The 18,053-nt window shown below is 44.3% G+C and overlaps 1 protein-coding gene across 2 annotated transcripts in view; it reads left to right on the forward strand.

Annotated features, from left to right (window-relative positions):
- Positions 1 to 332: 332 nt before the first annotated feature.
- glra3 (glycine receptor, alpha 3) overlaps positions 333 to 18,053 on the forward strand; it is a gene marked incomplete at both ends in the record, with an annotated part of 113,207 nt that continues 95,486 nt past the window's right edge. For both annotated transcript variants that reach the window (XM_079999243.1, XM_079999244.1), the window contains one exon: positions 333 to 411. In XM_079999243.1, the coding sequence (XP_079855369.1) occupies positions 333 to 411 (79 nt within the window). The remainder of the gene's footprint in view (positions 412 to 18,053) is intronic.

An 18,053-nucleotide genomic window follows, 5' to 3' on the forward strand; every position in this document is an offset into this window, starting at 1 on the left:
TTTATTATTGTGTGGTTTATTTATTGTTATTTTTATTTTGGTTATGTGCTGAAACGTAAAAGGACTTTGAGCTGCATTCTCTGTATGAAAAGTGCTATACAAATAAAGTTTAAAATAATAATAATAATAGAAATAATAATAATAATAATAATAATAATAATAATAAAGGCTAATTTGGCTTCTAAAACTTAACAAGCAATTGAAAACTATTATATTATTATTATTATATTTTTTAACATATTGTTCTTCTCTACCCCCTATTGATCCCTGTCTATTTCAGTGTGGCTAAGTGCAAGGAGCCAGAACACCCAGCTAGCAATCGCCAGCCCCCGATGTCCCCTTCAGATTTCCTGGACAAACTTATGGGCAGGACATCTGGATACGATGCTCGGATCAGACCCAACTTCAAAGGTATTGTTGTCTCTGTGTGAAAGGGTTAAATTGGCCACCTGACTAACTCCTTTCTGGGACTGGTTGCACGCTGGAACACCTCGACGAATTCGGCCTTTAGTAGCCTAGTCAAGTTAGGAGCTGAGCTTGTCCTCAGCCCGGACCTCCGGGATACGCAGAAACCGGCAGGGGTATGGGGGCTGGGCTAGCACTAGGAGCAGGGGTGGCGCGAACGGGGCCAGCTCTTGCGCCAACACTATATTACTTTATTAGTCCCACAACGGAGAAATTTGCAATTTCTGTGCATTTACCCATCCTAGTAAATGACGTATCTAGGAGCCAGTTGGGAAGTAGCAGGGGAAGCAACCATATCCTATGGGAAGCAGTCATATACCTCTGCCATTAATGAGTCTTTGATTGGATTACATGATCTGCCAATCAGTGCAATGAGTAATAGATTGTAGTTCCTGCGAAAGGGAACTAAATACAATGATAAATAACCTGCCTGTCTCAATTTTCCTATCGATGTGCTGGGATTATAAAATTATCAATAATTATTACTATAATATTTTTTTGTTCAATAGCTTAAACTTAAGTTCCTGCCTGTAAGGTAGTGATAGTCCAACAGCACAGAGGTCGAAGTATGAGACACCATGTTGTGTTAATGGGCTATGGACAGTTTTAACTGCTTGGTATATTGTAAGTACATTGGCAATGTAATAGATTTTTTTGAAACTTGAATAACCGTTCATAGCAGTGTCTGTGGTGGAGGTCTATTGTGTATTGTCTATGGGGTAATACTACCTCTTAAAACTGCCTTAGCTGTTTACCAGAGTAAGGATGGTGATAATTCTGGGGAGTCATTCAGTTCAATGAAGGAAGTCCATTCTCTGGAAAATAAATGGTTAAATTCTTTATCTGTCAAAAGTGACGCGTTAAACGGCCACCTGCCGGGAGGGTACCGGTTTGTTTCATTTATCAGGTTGAAACTAATCAGCCTGTGATCGGAAATTACAATCGGGTGGATTTCAGGATTAGTGATTTTGGACATTGCGGAGTTACTTGTCAAGAAAAGTTCGTTTCAAGAGAAACTTTGGTGGGGTGGTGAATAATATGTGTATTCTCTAGAATGTGGGTTATTTGAATGCCAACAATCAAGAACACTCATATATTGTTTTATAGTATCCGACGAACGCCAGTATTTGTGAATATTTCTGGTTTGAGAACGGTCTAAACTTGGATCCATTAAGTTTTTTTATAACGAGTATGTGATGAAAGACGACCAGGGCCGCAATAATACCGGGAAAAGGAAGAAGACAGACTCAGCAACGGACACAGACGATCATCCCGGGTGCTGTTGAGGTTAGTGTCTTGGATGAGATTAACAAGAAGCTGGACATGCTTGGTTCACTTCTCCGAGACATTACCGAGATCAAAGCCAGACTTGAATTCCTGCACCGCATGGTCGACAAGATGCAATAAGACAACGCGGATCTAAAAACCTCGGCAAAGCAGCTCACAGCGGAGATGGAAGATGTAAAAAAAGAAAAATATAATAATGAAAGAGACCATCTTGGATATACAATCCAGAAGTATGCGGGACAACGTAATCTTTTCTGGGATCCCAGAGAACAACGCAGAGTCCCCAGAAAACATGGTAAAAGACTTTCTCTGCACCGCCCTGAAACTCCTGACGGACACTGTGAAGCAGATCACCTTCCGTTCAGCACCTTCGGTTCACCGACTGGGACATTGCGTGGGGAACCGTCCCCGCTCCATCATTGCCAAGTTCGAACACTTCAAGCACAAGGAGCTGGTTAAAAGCAAAGGACAAGAGCTGAAAGGAACCACGCTGGGCATGAATGACCATTTCCCCCAGGAGATCAATGAACGACGGAACGTGCTGTAAGGAGAACCGGCAGAAAGGCAAACGCGTATTGCTGGTTTTTGATAAACTATATATACACAGTCTGTTATTCCAAGACTCCACTGCACCCTGGTCATTTTGATCATTATGTATGTATTCTTGATATTCTGGTAAATATATCCTGCAAGATGTAGAAATTAGTATGCTATCTGTGTCAGGATTTAGAACATCGCTCACTCTCATCATCTCACCCTCCTATTCCCCCCTCCCTACTTCTCTCATCATCTCACCTCCCTAATCCCTCTCTCCCCACTTCTCCGATCACTCTCACTGTATTCTGTCTCTCACTATATGCAGGTCCAATCCTGCAGTGTTCTATGTTTATCTTTGTCTACTTGTCATTTGTTTGTGTAGTTATGTATCCCTACAAACTTCCTCCAATACTAGGACAGTCAAAAGGAATGTAAAGGAGGAAATCCCAGACTTATCTATGGGAAAGCATGGTTCACTGTGCCATCACCGCCTAACTAACTTCGATGACACCAATTAAGTTTGTTCGTTGGAATGTGAGATGCTTGGGCTCACCTGCTAAACGTAGCAAAATCCTAAATCACCTCACCAGGATGAACCCCAGCTTCTGTCTACTGCAAGAAACTCACCTCACTGCATCTGAGCACCTCAAACTCAAAACTAAATAAATCAGATGTTTTCTGCAGCATACAACTCAAAAAAAAGAGGTGTTTCTGTGTTCAATCAATAAAAGTATCCCATATCAAAATAACACTACAATATCAGACGGAGAAGGGTGTTACATAATGATTAATGGAATTTTAGGTAACATCAAATTAACCATAGCTAATATTTATGGCCCCAATGAGGATGACCCAAATTTCCTTCACAATATATTTTCAAAACTCTTTGAATTCTCTGACTCAATTATCATATTGGGAAGAGACTTCAGCACAGTATTGGATCCAAGTTTAGACCGTTCTCAAGCCAGAAATATTCACAAATCCTGGCGTTCGTCAGACACTATAAAAACATTTTTGAGTGATCTTGCTCTTGGGGATTGTTGGTGATCAAATAACCCGCATTCTGGAGAATACACATATTATTCACCACCCCACCAAAGTTTCTTAAAAATTTACCTTTTCTTGACAAGAAACTCTGCAATGTCCAAAATCACTAATCCTAAATCCACCCGATTGTAATTTCCGATCACAGGCTGATTAGTTTCAACCTGATAAATGAAACAAACCGGTACCCTCCCATGCAGGTTATTTAATTCTTCACTCACAAGAAAAAGAAAGGACAAGAATGCCAAAATAAACTCAAACAACGACTAAAGGAGTTGCTCTCCCAACAAGCCCACTCATCCACTGAGCAAATCCAAATTGAGATCCAAACAACGACATCTCATTTTGATACAATCAGCCATCAAAAGACACAATTCCTCATGCAATGAACAACATTGAAATGAAATGCGATCAATTAAAATGCGATAGAGAAAAAACACTTATTACAGCCATTAAAGATCCACAGGGTAGGATAACATACACCCCACAAGACATCAATAACATTTTTAGAGACTTATACAATAAGCAATATCACTCAGATAATTAATCTAATATATCAAATATTCACTCATTCCTGGATGATATTGAACTTCCTAAACTTTCGGCAGAGCAGGCTACCAATTTAGATCAACCACTTAGTCTAGAAGAACTCAGGCAAGCTCTCTTCTCTTCTCTACCCAGTTGAATTCTATAAACACTTCTGGCCACTTATATCCCCATTATTTATCAGAATGTTTACAGAGATTAAGTCAACCTCCACCATGCCTCTGCACATGAATACTGTTCTCAATTTGGTTTTGCTCAAACCCAATAAGACACAACCCTCACCTGCAGCTATAGACCCATAAGCCTTATTAATTGCGACCTTAAGATTATAAGTAAAACATGAACCAACAGAATTGAAAAAGTAATTCAATTCACTCAGACCAAACAGGCTTTGTCAAAGGCAGACACTCATCCAGCAATATGCGTCGTTAATTCAGTCTGATCAGCATATCTCAAAGGAACAACTTAAATACTATTATTGCCTCTTTAGATGCCGAAAAAGCATTTGACAGGGTTAATTGGACATATCTCTTTTAGATCCTCAACAAATTTGGCTTTGGAAAGTCAGTCATTCGCTGGATCAGAATTCTCTACAACTCCCCATCTGCTTTTGTCATCACCAATGGTTACACTTCACAGTGTTTCACTCTACAACCCGGCACAAGACAAGGATGTCTGCACTCTCCTTTACTATTCACCATCTTTATTGAACCCCTCGCGGCGGCCATCCATAAAAAGAGTCGTAGGCATACAAACAGGAAACTCTGTTTACAAAATCAGTTTCTATGGAGACGATATCTTGTTGTACGTACGGAACCCAATTTGCGCCCCACCACAGCAAAAGCCGCAATCTCACGCATTTCTAAAATCGCCAGGAGCAACCAAATTAGTTTAGAAAACCTTTCTTGAAAAAAATTTAGATTTTTCCAGATTTGTTATCCATTGTGGGGTTTTTTTTATCCATCAATTATTTTCAAAACCGAGTTTGATTCATAAATGGTAGAAAATGTTAAACCGTGGAGTCAAATATTCCTGTTAGATTACATGGGGAAACGCAGTTCACTTACCGAGACCCAGAGCAGCGTTGACAACACCGATCAATGGTTTCCTTTACAGTGGCCGTCCAGGTGAAGATCCTTCATCCATATTTCATGTGATGTGAGGTCACAATGTGAAACCGTTTTGATAGAACTCAACCTTTAAATTGTACTACTTTTACACACACGGACCCAATTTTGTGAAACTGCCAAGAAGAAGAACCCTTCACTTCACGCACCTACGTCACTTCCGTATATAGACAGTTAAAGCGCAGCACGGGGTGCTTCGGTTTCGCTTGTTTGTGAAAACTTTCATCTCTGTGTTGTTATCGATTACGCAAAGCGGGTGGCGGAAGCTCTGAATCATATTTCGGACATTAATCTGACCAGTGAGATAGATCCAAGTCAGTGTTAGCAGCGCATACTGAGTTCATTTTCCGCGATGATAGTCAGTTCTCCGACAGCGACGCGCAGAACGACAGCGCTGCTGAATCTGATATTACTCCAGACTCTTATATCCTTCACAACCTTATCCCAAAGGTATACTATCGGTGGCCACGGCTTCCTTCAATTCCTTCAATTACAGCAGTCTCTCAAAGTTAAAATCAAATTGACGAACAACTTCCTACAACCACCTCCAATGATTGAACATCTCACTCATATCGGTCACTTAAAAAAACAATTTTCCAGAATATACAAACTTTTATTAAAAACAGATGACACTTTATCGTTACCTACAATGCAATCGGAAAGAGACCTTGCTGTTCCCACTGATATCAACCTGTTGAAGCTTATTTGCGACACCTTTAACACCTTTTCTATTACCCGCAACTCCAAAATACAACTCATCCAATATAAGATTCTGCACAGAGCTCATATCACGGAACACAAAATGTTCAAAATGGGTTTGGTGGATGAAGACATTTGCTCTCACAGTTCCATTGATACCAGAGATGACTACTTTCATGCCTTCTCGGCTCTGCCCACCTATCCTAGCATTCTGGACCAACATTTCCAAGAAGCTATCAACCCTTCTGGGTCGCAGCTTTCCATCTATATGTCTTCTTGGTGACCTGTCCTCAGTCGACCCACCACTTAAACACCACCAACGCATTTTGATCGCCTTAACAATTGCCAAACAATATTACTCAATTGGAAAAAGAGAGATTTACATTTACATTACATTTAGCAGACGCTTTTATCCAAAGCGACTTACAATTGTTCAAACACCGACGGACGCAGCCATCAGGAGCAATTAGGGGTTAATTGTCTTGCTCAAGGACACTACAGCATGCTAGCAGGAGGAGGCTGGGATCGAACCAGCAACCTTTAGATCACTAGACCACCAGCTCTACCTCACTGACATAACTCCATCATTAAATTCTGTCTCCAGGGGTTGGGGGGCGTGCTCCTGGGGAGTACCTGCAACTGGCATCCGTGTGTGGGTTTGGGGCATGGTTGTGGATTTTGGGCTCGGGTTGGGGGCGGGGGGTGCGGGTCGTGGGTTCGGGTCTCGGCCCTGTGGTCGGCGGGTCGGCGTGCCGCTGCGGTCGCCCGCCATGTGGGCAGGATGGCTGGGCTTGTGTGTCCTTCTGCATCCTGTAGGGGAGGGGTGGCCCGTCGTTCCGGGGCTGGTAAGGCATTCCGTCTGGTCCTGTCAACCGGGGGGTCCTGAACCTGGCTGGCTGTGCCCCGCGCCAGGAGCTCTGCAGGCTGAACAAACTACTGTATTTAATACTGACACCTGAAGTCCAGCTACTCGGAGCAGTTCCTGTCTGTGTGAAAAGTGAAGAGCGCACTCAGTGGTCCCAGCTTAATGAAAGTCCTCCTGGCCTCCTTCGGTGAGGGGGCGGTCTCCTGTCATCACACCGGGCTGCCGGGGTACCTGTCCGCTGGCGCTCTAGGTGTGTGGGGTGCTCGTCACTGGGGGGTTGGGCTGTGGGTGGGGGTGCCGTCTGCCGCCCTCTGTTCTGTCGTCCGCATGCTCGGTGGCTGGGGGCTGACCAGGGGCCTGATGGGGACGCGGAGCTGCCCGGCATGGCGGAGGAGCATGGGGGACCGCTCTGCGCCCGTGGCTAATTGCTGTAGGTTGGCTGCCATCAGGTACGAGAGGTGGGCATGCTAGGGCACGGTCGGGTTCTGTGTAGTTGCTCCCTGGCCTTCTGCACCCCTGCATCGCTCTGGCCGTGATTCGACTATCTCTCCCAGTGCCACAGTGCTCACTGTTGTGTGTGTGGGTTGGGGTGTGGGGGGCGGCTGTCGGCCTTTTGCTCCTGCTGCACGGCTTCTCTGCGGCGAGCGCTCCGGGTACTGGAGGTGGTGGAGGGCCTGTATATCTGGCGGCCTGCTTGCATTGGTGGGGGTCTACCATCCAGGTGCGGTGCGGGCGGTTCAGGCGGAGTGTCGCTCTCTCGCTGTGGGGCCGGGATCCGGGCCTGCGATCCGTGCCTGGCACCCGTGGCCCAGGTTCTGTACCTGTGGCTGCGTCTTGTGCCTGCACCTGAGGATTGGTTGTATGTGTGCGCCCCTGGGATGTGGGGTCTCCTCGTGCTCCCTGGGACTGGGTAATGCTCCTTGGGGCTGTATGTGGGCGTTGCTCCACGGCCCTCTGGCTTCCCTGGGGGCCTGGGGGTCTTCCGTTGCCGCAGGGCAGGGTGCTCGGGGCTTTCCTGCAGCTGTAGGGTGTCTACAAGGCTGCAGAGTACAAGAACTGCTGCAATAACTCTGTCCTGTGGATGCCCTGTAGAATGACAAGAGCACAGTTTTGGTTATGGAGAGCCACCACCAACCCCCCTCTTTGGAGAACTATTTATCATGTTTGGGTCTATAAACATCTGATCACTACTCCAAGAGGGGGAGAATCACCACCACAAATAAACATAGAAACAAACAACATTTACACAAAACATGAACATTGGACGACAACATGTATTGAAAAACTGAATTAGCTCCAGGAAAACTGGAACTACAACTGGTCACGTGGCCTCTTCCTGTCAAAGTTATGGCAGTAAATGAGGGAGGACACACGTGTGTAAGATGTGTAAGATGTCCACCGGTGAGTGTACATGACTTATCCCTATTGGTACTGGTGTAGAAGGAGGGTATTATGTCGCGGCGCCTCCTAGCAGCGCATGGGGCCCCGAAGCCCCCCCGAACTCCACAGCCCCGCGGACAACCCCTAGCTGCAGGAGATCCGCCCTGCGGCCATGGAAGACCCCCTGGCCCCCAGAGAAGCCAGAGGGCCGTGGAGCAACTCCCACGCCCAGCCCGAGGAGCATGACCAAGTCCCAGGGAGCGCGAAGAGACCCCGCACCCCAGGGGCGCACACATACAACATCAAGGTCTCTTTCCCATTTCATTGTAGGTAAAGATAAGGTGTCGTCTATTTTTAATAAAAGTTTGCATATTCTGGAAAAGGGATTTTTCAGGTGACAGATATGAGTGAAATGTTCAATCATTTCAGGTGGTTGAAGGATGTTGTTCGTCAATTTGATTTAAACTTTTAGAGACTGCTGTATTTGAAGGAATTGAAGGAAGCCGATATTATACCTTTGGGTTAAGGTTGGGAAGGATATAAGCATATTTTTTTTCAAAAATGTGTTCCAGATGAGTAATTCCTTGTCTTTTCCAAGACCTAAAGATTATTGGTCTGCTTTTAACCAAGAAATCTGGGTTGTGTGAGATTGGCGGGAATTTGTTTGGAGATAGAGTGTGACCACTGAGTTTGAGGAATTTCCACCAGGTTTACAGAGTTGTTGCGATAAGTGAGTTTTTAAAGCAATTATGTTTCCTTATAGATTCAGTAAGGAATGGGAGATCAGATAATGATAACTGCTGACATTCAGATTGTTCAAGTCTTGCCATCCATGGGCCAATTGTTGCTCTGGTTGTAATCATTTAATTATGAATCGAAGATGGTTTGCTAGATAGTAGTATCTAAAGTTTGGAGCTGCTAGGCCTCCACAGTCTTTGTTTCTCTGTAGTGTTGCTAGTTTAATTCTCGGTTTCTTGTATTTCCAATAAAATGTATTGACTAGTCGAGAGTATTTAACCAATGTACAGTTGGTTGCACTGGGGTCATTGAAAATATATTGTTTACTTTTGGAAGTATATTCATTTTTACTGCTGCTATCCTACCAATTAGTGAGATGGGTAGGTTGTTCCATCGAATGAGGTCTTCTTAAATGGATTTGAGCAATGGAGTGAAGTTAAGGGTAAACAAATCTGATAGATTGGGGGAGATATCAATACCAAGGTATCTAATATTGCCTTTGTGATGGTAAAGTGAAGTTTCTGGGTTGCAACATTACAGTCCCCCCAAGTGAGTGGTAAGACTATGGTTTTAGTCCAATTTATTAAATAGTCTGAGATAGCTGAGAATTTAGATATAAAATTGAACACCTCCCGTAGGGATGATATTGGGTTCCGTATGTACAGTAGGATATCGTCTGCATACAAACTGATTTTGTGAACAGAGTTTCCTGTTTGTATGCCTACAATATTACTGTTTTGACGGATAGACGCCGCGAGCGGTTCAATAAAGATGGCGAATAGTAAAGGGGAGAGCGGACATCATTGTCTTGTGCCACGTTGTAGAGTCAAACGCTGTGAGGTGTAACCATTGGTGATGACAGAAGCAGATGGAGAGTTGTAGAGGATTCTGATCCATTGAATGAGGGACTCTCCTAAGCCAAATTTGTTGATTGTGATTTTTCTCGATCACGTTTCAATTGATTGACAAGAAATTTGCCTGATTTGTCATTGAATTCAAAATAATTTTCTCTTGTTCATGTCATAAAGACTTGTGTCTTTTGATGGATAATAGTTTCAAGTTGAGATGGAGTCCTGATCTCATTTCGGATTTGCTCAGAAGATGAGTCGGCTTGTTGGGAATGCAACTCCTTTAGTCGCTGTTCGAGTTTATTTTGGCATTCTTGTCTTTTCTCATTTTGAAACTTGAATGGTGCCGTTCATAGCAGTGTCTGTGGTGGAGGTCTATTGTGTATTGTCTATGGGGTAATACTACCTCTTAAAACTGCCTTAGCTGTTTACCAGAGTAAGGATGGTGATAATTCTGGGGAGTCATTCAGTTCAATGAAGAAAGTCCATTCTCTGGAAAAATAAATGGTTAAATTCTTTATCTGTCAAAAGTGACGCGTTAAACGGCCACCTGCCGGGAGGGTACCGGTTTGTTTCATTTATCAGGTTGAAACTAATCGGCCCGTGATCGGAAATTACAATCGGGTGGATTTCTGGATTAGTGATTTTGGACAGTGCAGTTACTTGTTAAGAAAAGGTTGATTCTAGAGAAACTGTGGTGCGGTGGTTAGTAATATGTGTATTCTCTAGAATGTGGGTTATTTGTTCGCCAAAAATCCCCAAGAGCAAGATTACTCATATATTGTTTTATAGTGTCAGACGAACGCCAGGAAATATCTTTGGTTTGAGAACGGTCTAAATTTGGATCCAGTAATGTGTTGAAGTCTCCTCCCAATATGATAATTCATTTAGAAAATTCTAAAAGTTTTGAAAATGTATTGTGAAAGAAATTTGGGTCATCCTCACTGGGGCCATAAATATTAGCTATGTTTAATTTGATGTTACCTAAAATCCCATTAATCATTATGAAACGCCCTTCTGGGTCTGATATTGTGGTTTTATTTTGAGATGGGATACTTTTATTGATCAGTATAGACACACCTCTTTTTTTTTAATTGTGTGATGCGGAAAACATCTGATTAACCCATTTAGCTTTGAGTTTGAGGTGCTCAGATGCAGTGAGGTGGGTTTCTTGCAGTAGACAGAAGCTGGGGTTCATCTTGGTGAGGTGAGTTAGGATTTTGCTACGTTTACCAGGTGAGCCCAAGCCTCTCACATTCCAACTAACAAACTTAATGGGTGTCATTGAAGCTAGTTAGGGGGTGATGGCACAGTGCATCCAAGGCAATAGCTATACTACTGTCCCCATGCTTTCCCATAGATAAGTCTGGGGTTTCCTCCTTTATATTCCTTTTCATTGCCATAGTATTGTAGGAAGTTTGTAGGGATACATAACTACACAAACAAATGACGAGTAGACAAAGATAAACACAGAACATTGCTGGATTACACATACATAAAGTGAAAGACATTAGAGAGTGAGAGTGATAGGAGAAGTAAGGAGAGAGGGATTAGGGAGGTGAGATGATGAGAGAACTATGGAGGGGGAATTAGGAAGGTGAGATGAGAGTGAGCGATATTTTAAATTCTGACATAGATAGCATGCCTATTCCTACATCTTGCAGTATATAATAACTGGAATTACAAGAATACATACATTATGATCAGAATAACCAGGGTGTGGTGGAGGAGTCTCTAACAGATCGTCTCTATATAATTTGTCAACAATCATCGATACGCGTTTGCCCTTCTGCCGGTTCTCCTTCAGGACAGGATATAGCACCTTCCTGCGGTGGTTGATCTCCCGGGGGAATTGATCGTTCATACCCAGCGTGGTTCCTTTCAGTTCCCGCCCTTTGCTTTTAACCAGCTCCTTGTGCTTGAAGTGTTCAAATTTAGCAATGTTGGAGCGGGGACGGTTCCCTACGTGGTGTCCCAGTCGATGAACTCGGTGAAAGGTGATCTGCTTCACGGTGTCTGTCGGGAGTTTCAGGGCGGTGCAGAGAAAGTCCTTCACCATATTTTCTGGGGACTCTGTGTTGTTCTCTGCGATCCCAGAAAAGATGAGGTTGTCCCACATACTTTTGGATTGAATATCCAGGATGGTCTCTGTCATTATTTTATTTTATTTTTTTACAACTTCCATCTCCGCTGTGAAACGCTTCGCGGAGGTTTTCAGATCCACATTGTCTTTTTGCATCTCGCCGACCGTGCAGTGCAGGAAATCAAGACTGGCTTTGATCTCGGTAATGTCTCAGAGAAACCGAGCATGTCCAGCTTCTTGTTAATCTCATCCAAGACACTAACCTCTACAGCACCAGGTATGAGATCATTAGTTTCAGTTGCCGAGTCGGTCTTCTTTCTTTTCGCGGGATTATAGCGGTCCTGGTCCTCTTCAATCACATATGCTTGATAAAAAAAATCGATATAATCCTCGAGGTCCTCAATTTTGGTGTTCCCTTTTTTATTAATATATATAAATATTATTTGCAATTCGCTTTGTTATTTTGTCTGAGGTGGAGCTACCGCGTAAGTTAGTGTAGCAGGGGGCCGCCATGTTGGGTCTCTGCTCACTACTCACTTCTGCTTCCGTCTTCTCGCAAGATCACAGCATGCTCCCCATACTCTCACAGCATCTCATACACTGATTGGATGAGGAACTTTATGCGCATTGGTTCGGCTCTCCAGAGCTCTGACCCGGTGATCTTACGCTGTTCTGCATGTTCCCACCTAGTCCAGGCGCCTCGTTGGTACATGCCGACCATCTTGGTTTGGCGGTCTTCCTCCATCTCTGCTCGTATCTCATCCTGAACCAGTTGACGCTTCTCCCTCCCTCTGGCTTTGTCATAGTGTGGCTTGGGAAAACTGGCCAGTCCTGCCTGCCCCACTGCCACATTGCCGACCAAAGTGCTCTGCCGCAGCCGTGCCTCCACTCTGTCGACTGCTTCCTGTGCCTGCCACTTCCTACTGGTCTTCACACATATTCCTGCTGTGGCAACTTTAATATCAGAGGAATCTCTGTACATCATCACCTCCCTGGCGGGTGTGACCTTGAATTCCTTTGTCAAACCGCTGAAGGGAAGCTGCAGCTTGGTGGAATTCCCACCTACAGGGCGAGGCTGCATAGTGACCCAGGGAGCCTCAACCACCTCCGCAGAAACTGGCTGATGGTCTTCTCTAGAGCCTCCACAGTTGTCATCGGCACCTCATAAACAAGAAGGGGCCAGAGTAACCTCGGCAGGACTCCATGTTTGTACATCCAAGCTTTGTATTTCCCTGGGAGCCCTGACTTGTCGATTGCAGTGAGCCAGTTTGCCAGGTCGCTGCTGGTTTGTTGGAGTGCTGCTGTATCCCTCAAGGAGCTATCAAAGAGCTTCCCTAGGCTCTTGACTGGTCTCTCTGTCACTGATGGAATCTGTGTCCCTCCCACGATAAACCGTAACCGGTCAGCCACTTTACCTTTCTTCAGGACCAGAGACCTGGACTTGGCTGGCTTGAAACTCATCCTTGCCCATGAGATGATTCGTTCAAGCCCCTGAAGGAGCCATCTGCACCCAGGAACAAGTGTCGCTGTCTGTAAGGACGACCTTAAGGTCGTCCATGAATGCTCTTATCGGGGGCTGCCAAGTACCAGATCTAAACATGGGGCCTCTGCATTCCACCTCGGCTGATTTGACAATCATGTTCATGGCCAGTGAGAAGAGTGGCACCGAGATTGTACAGCCGGTGATTGTGCCCTTCTCCAGCTGTTGCCAGTCCGATGTTGATGATCCTGAAGAGACTCTCAATATGAAGTTGTTGTAAAAGTCCAGAATGAGTTTTCAGATCGCCTCTGGCACATGGTGTCTTCATGCGTTGGTTAGGTCCAGCCAGAGTGCTGCAAGGTCTCGTCTGCTTTCCTGCCTCTCGGATCAGCTGAGTCTACCCCCTGGTGCTCTAGGCATCCAGGTACTCCTGGGACTCCACCCTTCTGTACTGAGGTGTCCACATACCCGTTCTTTAGGGGAAAATCTGTTAACCGTTGGGACACAATCTTGAGGAAGATCTTCCCTTTGATGCAGAGCAGTGAGATAATACGGAACTGCTCGATGTTGAGTTCTCTTCTTTTGGTATCCAGACACCCTCTGCAGCGACCTTTCCTCTCTGCCAGATCACCTTCAGGATTTACATTTACATTACATTTAGCAGACACTTTTATCCAAAGCGACTTACAATTGTTCAAACACTGACGGACGCAGCCATCAGGAGCAATTAGGGGTTAAGTGTCTTGCTCAAGGACACTACAGCATGCTAGAAGGAGGAGTCTGGGATCGAACCAGCAACCTTTAGATCACTAGACCACCAGCTCTACCGCTCCCTGGTCTCGTCAGGATCTTCCAAAGTTGCACAAGCCTTGCTTGCTAGCCTTGGGCACTGCTTATAGACCCTGTAGGGAACTCCACTGGGATCGGGGACAGAACATGCTCTTGTAGCCATCACTACTTCTTTGACCTCTTTCAGGGTGGGCCCAGAAGTGTTGAATTGGGTCACTTGCACTGGAGCACTGCTTTACGAGCGCCTCACATTGGCCGAGGTCCTGGTCCCTTGCTGTGTCGCTGAAGGTGATGAGGTGAGGTGGTGGTTGACCTCCTCTACATAGCACCCTGTGCTTTCGGGCCCTTTCCTTGCCTTTCCTTCGGTGCCACTCAGCCCGCCTGATTGTGATTAACCACTTCCTTACGATCTCTCTGAGTTCAGACAGGGCAGTTTTCTCCTCCTCTTTTGCCACCTTGAACTGACGCTTCAGGGATTTCAGTTCTTGTCTCAGATGGCTAATCTTAATCTCTCTCCCTTTGATGTGGACTCCGGGATCTTAGCCACGTCTTCTTCCAACAGAAGCCACTCCTTCTTGTTGGCGGCAGGCCACTTCACCCGACGCTGTTCTGGCTTTCCATTCTGTGGAAGGACTTGTGCTGCTTGGAGGTTCCGGTCATTGTGGGGTGACTCTGGGCCTGGCTCCTTCTCCGTCTGACCAGGTTCTGAGACCAGCACTCCAGAGCCTGTAGTACTGGCTGCTGCACCTGTGCGTTGCTGCACTCGTCCACCCCGTAGGCAGGTCATTTTTGTCTGGTGGATCTTCAGACCTCTCGGGTTTTTGCACACCTTTTTGCATATGCAGACTGTGCTCATTGTCGATTGTCCGTTTGCTTGGGTCGTTGTTTGCAGGTCTGTCCGATTGGGATTCTCATCCCCCCCCTCTCTCGGGAATCCCTGGGGGTATGATATATATATATATATATATATATATATATATATATATAGTCGTGGCCGAAGTGTCAAATAATGAGGTAAACTAAGGACAAAGTAATCGCTGTGAACAAAACGCTAAGGCTTCCAACCGCTCTGAACATTTTTTTTAAAATATGTTTTCTACTCTCTACAAGAGCTGACGTAAGCTCTTCACAGATACCTTTATATGGTCCTCTGCTCCATCCAATCCGCTCCAAACAAAACCAATAGAAATTGTTTGGTTTTATTGTAGACGTATTTATTTATTTTATTTATTTATTTATTTTATTTCACGTTTACATGAAACAAAAATTCCCTACATTCGAGAGTCCCAGTGTGGTGTTTGTGTCTCCCACAAGCCTGTAGAATGGCAACAAAAGTCGGAACAAACTAGAATACACCTGCACAAGTCTTTGAAAAGAAAGAAGAATTAATACCAACTGTCCATGACAAAACTGCAGACGAGGGAAATCTAAGTATTTGCTGTGTTTTTTTTGTGTGTGTGTGTGTGTGTGTGTGTGTGTGTGTGTGTGTGTGTGTGTGTGTGTGTGTGTGTGTGTGTGTGTGTGTGTGTGTGTGCGTGTGTGTGTCCACGTTAGGTTACTATACTAGGCTGCGGCGTGCGATCTCTGCGTTTCTCCAAACAAAACCGTAGATGTATTTATTTTATTTTCTGACGTTTCCATAATTGAGTGAAACTAAAAACCCTCAAGCCCCGCTGAATCCCCTGGTGCTCCAAGTTCCGTGCTGCTCTAGATCCCGCGGTGAAAGTCGGAACGAATTTTTAAAGTAGGCCTCGTAGATCTAATATTAGTGAAGATTCAGGCACTGGATTGCTTATTTCTCGCCTGAAATTTGTTCAGAAACAGATTTTGACGGGACGACAAGGTGAAATCAGTGAACATTTATAGAGTGTATGCCCCTCGGCACGCTCCCAGATGATGGCCAATCAGAAACAATTGGGCTTTTAGGGATCAGGCCCTTCTAAAGATAGGAGCTAAAACCGCTCGTTTCAGCCAAGGCTGAATTTAGGGGCTGTGTAAAGGGCCAATATAAGAAAATTATGTCTTTTTGAACGGTGAATCATACAAGCCACTCTAGTAAAGTCCCAGAACAATAATATAGAGAGTGGAAATTAGTATGATAGGTCGCCTTTAAAAATGGCACTGCGCTCAAATCTTGTAAGGCTATTTATACATGATGCTAACCTTAAATGTGCAATAACAACCATGTGGCTTCTTTCGCCGTCTAAAAAGTTACAATATCATAATCAATTGAAGTTCTGAACAGTATGTTGAGAAGCAGCGCAGGGTTCAGGCTGAAGAAGGATTTAGTGAAAGATTTCAATTCATGCAGTTTCCTTAGTTTCTTATTTGTATGGAAAATGAAAAACGTAAACATCACTCAGAGAGTTGGAGGGGAGGTCGACGAGTCAAATCATTAGTTGGAAACCCATTAGTTGACTCAGATTCTTCAAGATGATAAGTTGTTTATTTTTGCTGTCTGTTTTTTCAGTCAGTGTGCATTACAATAACATAATGAAACAGATGAAGTTTGCAAAATTCACAGGGATAACATTTCAAAAGTATAAAAATCTATTTTTATACGTGTGAATCATCAGCATCCCGACACAGATGCGAACATGACTCTCTGTGCGTCCTATCGCCGTGCCCCATTGCTCCAAATAAAACAACTCAAAACAGTGTGGGCACGGAGGAATAGGCACAACTTGTAGATTCGTTAAGATGTTAGGAGTGGGTGATCGGGGAGAGAGTCACGGAGAAAGTTCCATACGCACTGGTTTTCTTCAATAAGAAGATGTAAAATAAAATACTGTAACCTACATCTAAAATAAAAATACACTGTTTTGAAGTGCTAATTGCAGACAACCCATCGCTGCCACGCATCGTGCAACTGATTTGTAACTTTAGAATTGAGCCATCGACCAGTTCATGGTACATTTAGAGCGATCCAGGGGTCCCTGTATCAATGTAGTTGCATCTTTAATGTTTCTGTTAACCGGTTTCAGTTTTGTATTGGTGAATCTTTACACCCTTAGTAAACAAGCTTTCAGAGATATCCCCTGGTCTGAACAGAGCCTGAGCTGCAGGGGAACCAGGAGAGGGTCAGTGGTTAACTTGAGATGTGCCTGAACCAGGCACTCAATTTACTTCATCACCACATACATTAGACCTACAGGCTTGTACTAATTTAGTCAGGTGATTTTGTCCTTCCTAGGGACGGGCTAGAGGATTTGAAGCTGGGGGACTTTGTGTGTTCCTAGGGAGTAGTTGAAGATCTCCCTGAACAGAAGGACTAGCTGGTTGGCGCAGTGTTTGGGTGTACCCTGACGGACTCCTTTGGGGCTGGAACAGTTCAATGTGTTCTTTCTCCTGATATATTCTCAAGAAAACTCCTTCCATGATAATGAGGTGGGAGGGGGATAGGGATGCCAGGAAGCAGGGAGAAGCGGGCATGTGGGACTCAGTAGGGGAAGACACAAGTCTGTTGATTAACAATGGAGGGTGTTTTCTCTCGAAATGACATTAGTACTGGTTGAGCTAGTCGGCCAGTGGGAGATGAGAAAGTGTCAGAGCTGTTGGCGAGGTAGCTTGTTAACCTCTGGAGTGATGTTCAGACAGCCTACTGTGTGTTATTGTGACTATAATCTAGCTGACCAGAAACCACTTTATTGTTGAAGTAAATTCAAAATCTCACTGCTGTTCTCGCTGTAACATTACACTGCTGCATATTTGCATTCTATGATATGGTTACTGCCACACAATTGTAAATAAGATTTTACAGTATAAAACCATGTTCCCTTTAGATACAAAGCAACTCCTTCTTATGAGCCACTGCTTTGTTAATAGCACATGAACAGGCATCTGCATGTGTTTTACTAATCTTTGAAACTATAAAAGTACTGGGCTAATGGATAGCTTGAAAAGATACATTAAAGCATTTCTATATTCATGTTACAATGCTTAAAGCCATAATTGTTGTAAATATAATTGTCTATGGGGGGGAAGAGTGCAGCAAATCTAGTGGATGCAAATCTAGTGGATACAACCAGAAGCAAACATCTGGTTACATGTCTCAAAGAAAAGCAAATGTAGTTGTTTTCAACAGGAAATGTACTTGCAGCCCATAGAGTGTTTATTCATAGGAAAAAAATAAGAAAATTCTCTTTGTTTCTGTCTCCATGTCTTG

This window comes from Zeus faber (assembly GCF_960531495.2).
Source record: "Zeus faber genome assembly, chromosome: 4".
Taxonomy (NCBI): domain Eukaryota; kingdom Metazoa; phylum Chordata; class Actinopteri; order Zeiformes; family Zeidae; genus Zeus; species Zeus faber.